The 12,765-nt window shown below is 40.9% G+C and overlaps 1 protein-coding gene across 1 annotated transcript in view; it reads right to left on the reverse strand.

Annotated features, from left to right (window-relative positions):
* CDK18 (cyclin dependent kinase 18) overlaps positions 1–12,765 on the reverse strand; it is a 644,959-nt gene that overhangs the window by 267,328 nt on the left and 364,866 nt on the right. Inside the window, exon 4 of the mRNA XM_086923438.1 lies at positions 6,560–6,694. Coding sequence (XP_086779564.1) covers positions 6,560–6,694 — 135 coding nt within the window. The remainder of the gene's footprint in view (positions 1–6,559; positions 6,695–12,765) is intronic.

Raw genomic sequence — 12,765 nt, forward strand, 5'->3', positions numbered from 1 at the left:
TGTAGCTGCAGGTGATCGCTCGCGGAGCCAGGTCTTCTCTAGTTTCCGGCATGTTCTTTCGGAGGCCTGGAGGTCTTCGGTGAACCAGGTGGCTTTCTTGCTGGTGTGGTTGTTGGAGGGTGTCTTGAGTGGGGCGAGGGTGTTGGTGCAGTCGTCAATCCACTGTCTGAGGTTGTGGGCGGCGGTGTCGGAGTCAGTGGGGTCGATGAGTGGGCTCTGGGCGAGGGTGGTGGTGAGCTGGTCTTCAGTGACTTTGCCCTAGCAGCGGTGGGGCATTTGTTGGGTGCGTTGGTGAGTGGTGGGCTTCCTGAAGGTGAAATGGATGCAGTGATGGTCGGTCCAGTGGAGTTCGGTGGTGTGGTTGAAGGAGACGTGGGGGCTCGTGGTGAAGATGGGGTCAAGCGTGTGGCCGGCGGTGTGGGTGGGTGTTGTCACGAGCTGTCTGAGTCCGAGTTTAGTGAGGTTGTCAATCAGGGTGCTGGAGTTGTTGTCGTTGTTGTTCTCGAGGTGCAAGTTCAGATCCCTGAGGAGGATGTAGTCCGTGAAGGCGAGGGCTTGTGTGCTGATGAGGTCGGCGATGGCGTTGCTGAACTGTGGTCTGGGTCAGGGGGGTCTGTAGATGGGGGTTCCTTTGAGGGTGGTGTTGGAGCCGGTGTGGATCTGAAAGTGCAGGTGTTCAGAAGTGCTGAGGGTGTCGTCGGAGTTGGCCGTGACTCTGAGGGTGTTCTTGTGGATGATGGCGATTCCTCCTCTTACTCCGTTGGAGGTGATCTTGAAGCCTTTTGGGATGGCTATGGCGATGTCTGGGGCTGAGAAAGGGTTCAGCCAGTTCTCCGTCAGGAAGGCGACGTCTGGGGCGGTTGAGCCGAGGAGGTCCCAGAGTTCAACTGCGTGTTTGCGGGCAGAGCGGGTGTTGAGGAGGATACATCTGAGGTAGTTGGGTTCTTTGGTTGGCGGTTTGGTGGGCCGGATGCTGGTGTAGCTGCAGTTCTGGCAGGTGAAGGCCCCATGGGTGCGCTTCGGGGTGGCCTGGTAGCAGGTGTGTTCTCGTCCAGGTTTGAGTGCATGGAGGGTGTTGGCGTCGTACTGGATTCGAGTGTTGTGGCGTCCGCTGGGAACTGGGGTTCTGGCGCTGGGCGCGGTCCAGGCGCAGACGGGCTTGCCTTTGGCGCACCTTCAGAGCACTAGCGGTGGGCTCGCTGCGCGCGTCCACTGCTCGGCCGCGTAGCGGCCACCATAAGAAGGGGAGGTGGGAGGGAGGAGTTGCTGGGTGGGGGGAGACGGGTGAATGGGAGCAGGGGGCGGGTTCGTAGGGGATGCAGCGGCTGGAAGTGGGACCGGCAAGGAGGCAGGGGGTGAGCAGGCGCGGGAGAAGGCAAAGCACAGGCCGGGTTACAGGACACAAAAAATACAGTATTTAAAGAGTGTTAAACAATATTAACAGGCACAAGATCCAGGATACAAAGGATGCAAAAACAGAGGGACGGAGCAAACCAGGGCCTACCAGGCGGGCCTCGAATTCGCCAGCAGCTAGGTAGAAGCACGGGCCCAGACAGGTGGAGCTACGCGACCTGTAACCTTTACAATGAATCACCATCATGAAAGAATAGAGTTTCTGGACATAGAATTATTTGTGGAAGGTGATTCCATTAAGAGTAAGTTACACAGAAAAAGTACGGCCACCAACTCTATATTAAGAGCTGACAGTGCCCATCCAGCATCAGTAATTATGGAATACCGTTTGGGGAGATGATAAGAATAAGTAGGAACTGCAGCTCAGAAAGTGGGTTTAGAGAAGAACTGGACAAATTAAATCACAGATTACTAAATAGAAGTTATGCGAAAAGATACCTAGAAAGAGCTAGAAATAAAGTTATGTCCATCAAGAGAGAGACCACGCTGGTGCAGAAGGACAGGTCACAATCCAATCAATGATTGGCTTTTGTGACCACATTCAGCACACAAAAAGAAAACATTTGTAGAGGCCTGGGAAAAATTGGCAATTGCTTAAAGGAGTTCCTGGTTTAGTGAATGTAATTGGAGATAAACTGGGTATAATTTACAGAAGGAGCCCCACCATAGGGAGTTTGAAAATGAGGAATTACATTGAACCTACAATAGGAACCAACACTAATTGGATACCACAACTGCCAAAAGGTTTTTACATTTGTGGTTCATGCAGTATTTGTAACTTGGGCATCAATCGAATTAAAGAGTTTTGTTACAATACAGACAGGTGCTTTAAATTAATAAATGTATCAATTGTAACTGTACGGGTGTTATTTACTTAATACAATGTTCATGTAGTAAAATCTACAGTGGTAGTACTAAAGGAAATCTGAAAATCAGGATTCAGTAGCACAAACGGGTTATAGTAAATCAAGATCTCAAATCACCCATTTACCAGCACATAATTGAAAAGCATAGCACATTAAAATAGTTCAAATTTCATGGAATACAGAAAATAGTTCCTAGGACCAGAGGAGGTGACTGGGAACTCATGATTAGAAAACAGGAAGCAAGGTGGATCAGTCGTTGTAGAGCAGTTACTTTGGGATTGAATAGCGATTCTGAACTGCACTATTTTCTGGAGTAATATTGAGTTGTGAACAGATCATAACGGTTAAATTCGTTTTTTTCATAAAGTCTGAACTCAGGTACTCTTTGTATAAGTGGAGTGAAGGGTTAAAAACAAGGGATTGATTGACAAATTTTATGTAAGTTCACATTTATAGTACTTATGGTGGATGTCACCTTTGATACTGTTCACAGTAGTGTTAGCATAATGCACAGCAGAAAGGATGGAGATAGGTACTCATTGATAGGAGATGTAGAGTGTATGACGATTTTTAGATAGAATTGGTTTTGGTTTGATATTGTTCGCAGTAGCGTTAGCATAATGCACAGCAGAAAGGATGGAGATGGGTACTCGTTGATAGGAGATGTAGAGAGCATGACGATTTTTAGATAGAATTGGTTTTGGTTTTTTGACATAACATGTCAGAGAAGCACACACACCTGCGCGGGGCACAAGAATTCATACAAAAAGCAATAGAGACTACGAGTATTGTCTTTTGTTTGGACTTATCAACTAGGTATGGGAAATGGAAGGCTGAGGTTTTTTAAGGTAGCGTGGAAATAAGAAACGGTTTGAAAGATAATCATGATATAACATACGGGTCTCTGTAATAATGGCAAAATGTGTTCAAAACTGTAGGAAAAAACGGTAAAGTGGAAGGTTGGGGTTTTTCAATGCAGCTTGGAAATAGGAAGAAGCTGTGTGAAAGATAGTCGTGATAAAGGTTACGGGTCTGTTTAATAATTGCCAAAATTGTTCAAAACTGTGAGAAAATAAACACACACAGAATTGGGATAATTAGCTCGAGACCTGCTAGTATGTTTAAAATGCGAGGAGACAGGTTGAGGGATATGTCAAGATGATTGGGTGAGATGGAAACGTTAGCTTCCACACGATTGGCAGGGCAAGAGATGGTCCTGGTAAACAGTAATAGGAGCGGACCAGAGAGGAAAACGGTTGAAGCCTTGAAATATGTGAAGGGGATTGGATGAAGGAAGAGGCATGGATAAATTACTATGTATTTCCGGTACCTAATGGAAAGGATACCGGATGCACTGTGTAGCGGACTGAGATGAGCGCAGGGGCGGAGTAATTATCTGAAACTGGGACTTGAATTGAGGAATTACGATTGGATGATCAGGGATTTAAAAACGATAATGTCCCAGGCTAGCATTCGCAGCGGGATTTATAGGGCCAGGCTGTTGAGAAAGGAGGATACACGGCGAATGTAGCCTTTAAAAGGTGAGGGTTGGAGAACTTTCTAAAACACGGAATTGACTAATCCTGATATAGGACTAATGGACAAGCATAGTATTAAGAGCTATTGTATTTATATTTTGAATACAGATGGGACGCTATTGACAAATAACAAGGGAGCATATTATCAACAACTAGCGATAATTATCGCTATGTTGGTTTAGCGGCGATATTTTTATCGCCGAGCTGCGGCGATTTTTATCGCTTAGGAGCCTTGCTATTATCAAGGTTTATCTCCTAAGCGATAAAAATCAGCCGAAATGCATGAATATCGCTGTAAAAGTCCGCGATATTCATGCTTTACCGAGCAAATGCTCTTAGCCATGTTATCCACCTACCATTGGATAACATGGCTAAGAACTGCTCAGGGGCAGGTGTTAGCTTTTGGAGATATTCGCGCTTAGCGCGAATATCTCCAAAAGTTGGTAATAGGAGATAGCGATGTTAGCGACTGTTTCCAGTCGGTAACATCTTGGCACGCCCACTTTGCATGTCATTAGTGATAAATATCACTGGCATGCAAAGCGTGGCCCAAGATGGTCGCTATCTCCTACTAGCTGTCGCTAACTGGTGTTAGCGACAGCTAGGTAATAGGCAGATAATTTTATCTCCGCTTTCTTGGCTTTTAAAGCCAAAAAAGCGGGGATAAACCCCCCTTGATAATATGCCCCAAGATACTTTGAATCAGAGATTGGATGTATTTGGACAATAGTTCTATGAGATTGGATTTACTGAGGTGAGTAAATTAAGAGTGGAATAATTAATTAATATAGTATATGGCAGGCTGTTGCCTGAAAGGGCTGTCTCCTTGCACATTACAGGTGCTTTGGAATTAACATTAAGTGTTAAGAAGATTGAACATCAATTGAGGAGAACTGACTGAGAATATCTTATCATCACTGAGAGGTGAGAGGATTGTCTCAGGAGGGGGTGGTGAACGAAGTTAGGAGATAAAGGCATCTTACATAACATTCACAATAGCTTGTTTTTTCACAGATAGAGGCACTTTGTTTTTTTATAAAGAATACTATGATTATGTATGGTGGAACATCAGAAGTAGCCTAAATTTAGGTGAGTTAACCAAGGAAGTGAACAAGGAGCATTTAAATGTCATTAAAGTAATATGGGTAGATTATAATTTAGTTTCATTTGTATATATTAGGTACCAGTGAAACATTGAATTGATGGGGTAGCAATGAAGAAGGAAGGGATGAAGCCCATAATATAAATTTATCATATTAAAGACTCAAGATGAGATCATAGGAGGCATATGACTAAACATGATAACATGTTTTGTGTGGGAACTAGGCAATCCATTTCCCATTAACCTTATGGAAAGCTTTGTATTCACAGAGAGTGGTACAGTTGGATTTAAGAGCGGGAATAGAAATGAGGAACAGAAGGATACACCGACAGAGATATTATACATATATTTTCCATCCATTTAAGGACAAATCAATTTTTGAAGGTACGAAGTTTGAATGGTAATTTAAAGGGCTATTCTGAGTTAAGAAGAAGTCTTAAATGTGTTTGATGAAGTGGTTCTTAGAAATTTGTTTTTAAGTAGATCATGATTTGTATTTTCCCACCTTTTTGTTGGTTTGTTAAGGACTAATGGTGAAGTAGATTGTTATTTAGGCAGGTACATGAATGTATAAATCATTTATTAGTGTGGTATATAGGCAGGCTTCCGCTTCACTAAACATTTGTATTTACAGTTTTTGTTGGTGTAGATGTAGAAAACTAGAAATCTATTAATCATTTGTTGAAGTAAGGCATCGAAGTACAACATTTCTTATTATGTTTTTTTTTCTTTACAGCCCTGATGATGTCCCATGAGAGACGAAACGCGTAGGCTGTGGAGTGCATGTTCAATGATATATACTGTGAATGTCTTCTTGAAGAACTATTTTTGAATTAAAAAGAAGATGAAAAAGTAAAAGTCAACATATATTAATAAAAGACTGGATACAGTAAAACAAGGAAGCTTGCAGTGGAACTGGATTATTTATGGACTTCAATATTTAATTGTTAATATTGTTACTACATTGGCGCTCCTTCTTTATGGTGGTTTACACTAGGCCTGGATGGTAAATTCCGTTGTGCTCGCGGAATTTGGGTAATTTCGCGTTCCATGGAGAAGGTGAAATTGCCCAAAAGTCTGCGATCCATGAGTTTGCGAATTTTTTTTCCTGTTTGCATTCTCAAAATGCGTGTTCGAGAGATATTTCCCCCAGAGCACGCAAACAGCGATTGCGAAGAGGAAAAAAGCATCATGAGCAAGCAATTCCGATTGTTTGGGAAATTTTGGCGTGTTCGCGTAGATTGGTTACCGTTTCATGGAGATTTGCATAATGCAATTACGCAAATTCCACCCACCCCTAGTTTACACTTGCGATAATCCTTTATTCTTTTTTCCACACTTGTCTACTGTAAATAACAATGCTGCTAGCACCCGAAGGCACTAGAACATTAGCAGAATTTTGTGTATTTATCTAAAACTTGCTTCTATCTCAAAGGATTTGTACTTTTTAATGAAGATGCACTCTTTGTGCACATTTGTAAAAACAAATTTAATAACCATATAAAATAACAAATTATCATCATGTTGGGATAGTGCAGCTTTGGTTAAGCTGCCCAGTGTCAGTTTGTGGGTTAAATATGCCTTTATTATAGACCAGGTAGTGTGTAGTGCCCTGGCCTCTGGCACCCACAGGTACTCACCAATGACGCCCGTCGTGAAGTCCGGCTGAGCGGCTTAGGTATGTCTGGTAGTTCTGGGCTCTCCAACTGCAGCTTCTGCAGGAACTCCGGGGGCAGCTGGATGTCCACAGGTGGCACAAACTGCTTCCCGATGTCCTACGCACAGAGAAATGGAGTATCTCTATCAGCAGTTAATTTCAAACATTTTATTTGGTTTTAATACAAGTATGTTACACAAGCACATGTTAGTCCACCATTGATCTCTCCATAACCCTCCCCATATTTACATAAAATGTTCCATTTAGAGACATATGGGGTCAGATGTATTAAGAGACAGTTCGCAAAAAGTAGACGCAAATTGCACATTTATTTGCTGCCAGTGTTTAATTTTGTAATGTACCTATAACCTAATAGGTTGCATCGCAAAATGTCCAGTATTGGGGGTCACAGAACGACAAGCCTAATGAATATTATTTAGGCAGGTTGCTATTAGTGACCCTCAGCTGATAGCTACAAACACAAGGATGGTGGTCTGCAAGGAACAGCAAACTCAAATAAGAAATTCAATTTTACAGCAGCCCATGTTCCCCTTGATGTATTCCTGTTTGGGAAAACATTGGGGGGAGCAGGCATTGCCTACTCCCCCCCCTAGGGTCTTGTCACAATTCCTAAATGAGAATGGGTCCTGTTTGGACACCTTTCCCTCCACAAATCAGCTGCCACCTCCTTTGAGGTGTCAGTGACTGATCAATGGATTGCAATTTCAGTCGAATACACGGAGACAGACAATAGCCAATTCAAAATAAGAGGACACCCCCTTTCATGCTCTTCCCTAACTGCTATTTGGTGTAAGTCAATAAACTCATTTTGCAAGTCAGACATTTCAGACAGGATTCAGATTTTGCCAAATCTTTTGTAGCTTAAAATCTCTTATATATTGCTCAAATGATGGAAAGTCCCATTTTCAAAGATGTCAGCTCTAGTCTGCAGTCACCCTCCCTAAAGTTGGCAAAATCTAAAACCTGGATTACTAGGGTGAAGTCACAAGTAAAAAGCATGGGTGTTAACCATGAGCTAACTGAACATGTTTAATTTCAACTTCAAGGCTGTGGAATATGTCCATAAATCTTTCAGGATTTCCATTCAAATGTATTGTTTCTGATTTCCCATTTGTGCTTCTAAATTTAGAAAACTTTTCAAAGATAGATAGATAATCTAAGAAGGAGGCTCGCAAGCATACCAGTGCTGTGAGTATGAACAATGTGTCATCTGTAAAGAAGTTCATTTTAAGGTATTTGCCTTCAATGGAATTTCTTGTATTTCCTAATCATGCGAATTAACAATACTTGTGAAGAAAGATTCAAATGAAAGGCCAAATAACAAGGGTGGAAGTGGATACCCCAGCCTAGAGCCCATCTTAAGTTAATTTCTTTCTGACTTTTCACTATTCAACAGAGTCCTGCTGGAAAGGGTGTGGTTTACCATAACCCAACTCATAAATCTTGGTCTCAACCACATGCTTTTAAATAAAATTCCCAGGTTTCCCAGGTGACCCTATCAATTGCTTTTTCAGTCTCTATAACCACAAGGACAGCCAGGATCCTATGTTACTAACTTTGATTAAATGTGTGTCACTTCTACTGTTATCAAGAACCTGACATTTCTAATGAATTTTTATTGTTCAAGATTTACCAGAAAGTGTATCACCTTATTTAATCTGCCTTTGCTTTTGTGAAAATGTTGGTGGTATTCATACTTACTAATTACAAGCAACACCAAGAACATCGGAAAACAAAAGCTAAACAATTATTGTTTGCATTTAAAACTTTGCAAAAAAAACTCAGTGACAGTTCCACTACTCACTTATTAAAGGTTGTGGCATCAAAATTTTTACTTGCAATTACATACGGCTCTGAACTATTAAATGCAAAGGATGCAACATCCTTGAATATCGCCCAAACAAGTCTCTTTAAAAAACTGTTTAACATCCCACGCCATATCTCACAAGACCGGATAAGACTTGAATTCGGGCTAAAGAATCAGACCATGGCAAGACAGGGAGCACTGGTCAAATATTATTGGAGAATGCGAGCAGCAGAGGACGACTCCCTGGTACACTGCTGTTGGCTGGAAGTCGAAAAGCAATCAAAACTGACCAACTCGATTTATTCGGTCCTAAAAAAATCAATTGAGGCTTTAAAGTTAGAGGAAGTATGGCAAACAACACCGTCCTACTCAGAGTTTAAACAATTGGTCAACAAAACAGTTAACCAAATGTCCCAAGACCAGGATAAAGCCACGCTGTCCAAGAAAACAAACGCATGGACGGTGCTCCCGACATATAAAAAGCTAAAGCCCCAACCATACCTTCTGGAACACTTCGCAAACCGAATGAAACAGCAATTAATTCTACTGAGATTGGGAGTGTACCCTACCAAAGATTTAACTCCTAAATGGAAACGCACCTGGCCCTCAATGGATTGTCGCCTTTGCGGACATGGTGATGAATCAGTGCTCCACCTACTCTGTATTTGTCCGGCACTATTACCCGAACGGAAAAACCTGCTGCGGCCGTTGCTGAAAAAAGAGCAGATAAGGACATGCAGATCTGCAGTAATAAAATGTTTAGGAGGGTCAACAGTGCAACTGGCATGTAAATCACTAAAGTTTTTAAGACTCGCTGCAAAAGCGCTAGAAAGGAAAGATATAGAACTTGATTCAGAAAATGCTCAGACAATCACTCCAAAGCAAACATAAGCAAAAGAATCAGACTCCTCAAGCCAGATCAACTCCATAAGACTAATAGGCATTAACCGTACTATCCATGTTTTAACAATCAAATGTTTTAATAGGAATTTTATCAACTAACTAGTGTTTACAGTTTATACATGAATTTTAAATCGCAAGTGTTTATGTGTTTTTAGCGATTAATCCGCTCTTTGTATGATTTAAACCAAATCAAATAAAGTATTACTTACTTACTTATCATACTTACTAACACAATTGAGCAGTGTGCATTACAGTTAAACAGATGTGCATCTGACTTTTGAACCACTGAAATGTCTGTTTCACTGGGCTGATCCCCCTTCACTCAATAATCTATTGAAAGTTGCTGTCAATTGCTTTATGACTAACTGTCCACTTTGTAGAAATTCAGTGTAAACCATCTAGCCAAGGCATTATTTGTTCAGTTTCAATGCATGCATCTCTACTCTAATATCTTCTTCCTATACTTATCTTAGCTCTTTTATAAGATGTGGCAAAAGTAATTCAGTCTTTCAATAATCTCCCTCAGATTCCTTTGGTATTCTGAGAGGGAAAGAAAAACATGTTGGGAATGCCAGATATATTCTCTCTAAATGTCATATGTCACTTAAAAGTATCCTATAAACCATAGTACCAATCTTCACCTGGATTAACTCTAACCTCAAAGAGGAACCCCAGGTGGGGCTCCTTTCAGGCCCTCACACACTCTAATAGTGCCATGCTTCATCATTGGGCGTCATTCTTTTCCCTAGAAAACAGGTTGAGTTCCACCATGTTCCAGTGAGCACTTGTGATATTTATCTGATGGGGTCTTCTAGTGAGAGATAAAAATATCCAAAGGGCACGCCAGTTTCCCTTTAATATTAGTTGCCTTTGGGTTGGTTAAAATTAATGAGGCTGGTGTTTTAAGAGGATAAAGTGTTCTTGCACCCTAATGGGCCTCAACATGTTTCAGCCCTTATGGTTAGGCCACTTATGGTCCAGGGCTTTTGTCAGGATCTATAGAGAAGCCCCATCTAATGAAGTCTTGTTTTAAAGTTGTCCGATCCCTATGAGTTCGGGTCTGTAAGTTAATACACAGGGTAAAGCATAAAACATATAGACAGGCAAACTTGCCTGCTTGTTTGATGAGCATATGTTAATGCCTATATTAGGATAGTTATTGGTAAACAGAGATAAGGAGCTGAGTACATGATGGCATCCATTGTAAATACTCATGTCAAGGAGATATGCTGAAAACATAATGTATGCACTTCACACTTCCATGATATACTGTAGCCAACCTTGTAAGATCACTATGCATCTAATATGACATTATTACACACACATTTAAAAACATTATGTGCGCTCTCTTTGTGTTGCAGTGCATGCTATTTGCAACACTGCAAAGTGAATTGTGATAGTAAATCATGTCAAACAGAATATGATCCCTTGTTTGGTGCCCATGGTAGTATGTAGCAATACCGCAATAGGACAGGTGAGGCACAACCCTATATTCACATTATATTAGCAAAACTATGCAAAAAGGAATATAAGTGTCCAATATTATCCAAGAACCCCAAGATTGTTTACTTTCTCAATCACTGGTTGCGATGATACATTGTAGCCTAACCACAAGGGCTTAAACATGTCGACGTACATCAGGGTGTAAACACACTTTATAGTCTTAAAACATCAGCTGCATTCCTTTTAAGTATACCGAAGTCACCCAATTTTAAATACTCGGGTCCCCTTCATATTTTTCTGTCTCTCACTAGAAGATCCATTTGGATAAATATCAAAAGTGCTCCCTGGAACATGGCGAGATCATCCTGGTTTATAGGGACCAGCATGAGACCCGATGATGAAACATGAAACTAATATTGTGTGTAAGGTTATGAAAGAAACCCCACCCAGGTTTCTTTTTTGAGGTCTGAGATCACCTGGCCGGAGATCCAGTACTCAGAGTAATAGGATACCTTTAACTGACTGATTAATTTATACATATTCTCTGTACTTAGATTGTCTTTCTCAGATTCCCTTCTGTACGGATCGCAACAATAACTTAAAATGGTTGACATTTTTCCTATTTTATCTTGCACTGTTGCACCTTTTTTCTAATTTCTGTAAAACAGGCTCTATCATTGTTATATACTTCCTTAATGCCAGCAGTGTGCTTGCTTTATTCCTTTCTTTGCAAAAGCTCTGATTTCCTTTCAGTAGAGTGGATTCTGGTTTGTTGGTCTGCAATTGCATGAGGTTCAACTGAACCAATTGATCTGATGTGTTTGACTCATGGTGTACTTGGCTTTAATGATGCACTATAACTCTTACATCTCTGTAGTAAGATTTCCTTCCAACAGTTTTCTTTTAGTGTGTGTCTCTAGTGCAAATAAGTTCCCTCCCACACATGCCTTAAAGCATTTCAATTTGTTGCTATTGTGGTTTCTCCATTTTAATTCAATTAGAAAAAAAGGCTTAATTTGGATTATTTATTTCCTGTGCAATGAGCTCCTCAGAAATTTCCATCCAGCAGCCACCCCTTGGTCCTCCCTTTACTTTCAAATCAGTTTAAAAATGCAAATGGACTGAATAGAAATATTTCATCCACTTGGCCCTTGAAGATATCTCACAAGTGTTTTGGAAGTAAAAGATGTAATCAATTCTTGCATATACTCTGTGCACATGTGAAAAAGAAAGAATAGATTGTCTCTCCCTCTTTTAAATGTTTCTATGTACCGATCAGATGTAGCTTCTGCACTGCTCTTTTAGTTTCTTATTAACTGTACTCATGCATTATATTAGTGTAACATGTTCCTGGTGTGCCAGCCTTGCTGTCCCAAACCACAATAATACTATCACCCATCACTATATACCCCCAAACCTTGCCCACTAATCTTTCCAAATCTTCTAAGAAAAATTGTCATGCCCAATGGTGAAAGCAAAGACATTTATCAGCATCATCTTTATCCCGTTGATACCCACTGTCACCATTAAATGTCTTTTGGTTCTCTTTTCATGTGGATATATGCCACCGTAGACTTCTGGTAAACAATATGGCCACCTTTAAAAAAAACAATTTGAAGCTGAAGATCAGAATTGTGCCAGAAAACTTGATCTGACTGCAGCAAAGGAGTGTCCTTTACAAAAGTCACATTCAGATTACTAGATCTGAGACAATGCCATATCCTTTGTCTTTTGTTTGTGAGATTCAGATCCCCCAAGTTTAACAATAGGAGCTCAGAAATGAACTATTAAGACGTTCCTGTTTCATAACCATCAATAATTATTTTCTCCTTCCTGTTTTTGATTATTGCCCCCAACCACATCAATCCGCAACATGCTTGTTCAACATAAAACTCCCCTCCCTCCCTGCAACCAGCGTTAGGGCTTTTACTTTGACCCAGGGATATACCAAATAGATATATCACTAAGACCCTTCCAATAATTAAAAGACTGTGTTTCTCAAATCTCTCCTTTGG

Source organism: Lissotriton vulgaris, chromosome 5, assembly GCF_964263255.1.
Source record: "Lissotriton vulgaris chromosome 5, aLisVul1.2, whole genome shotgun sequence".
Taxonomy (NCBI): Eukaryota; Metazoa; Chordata; class Amphibia; order Caudata; family Salamandridae; genus Lissotriton; species Lissotriton vulgaris.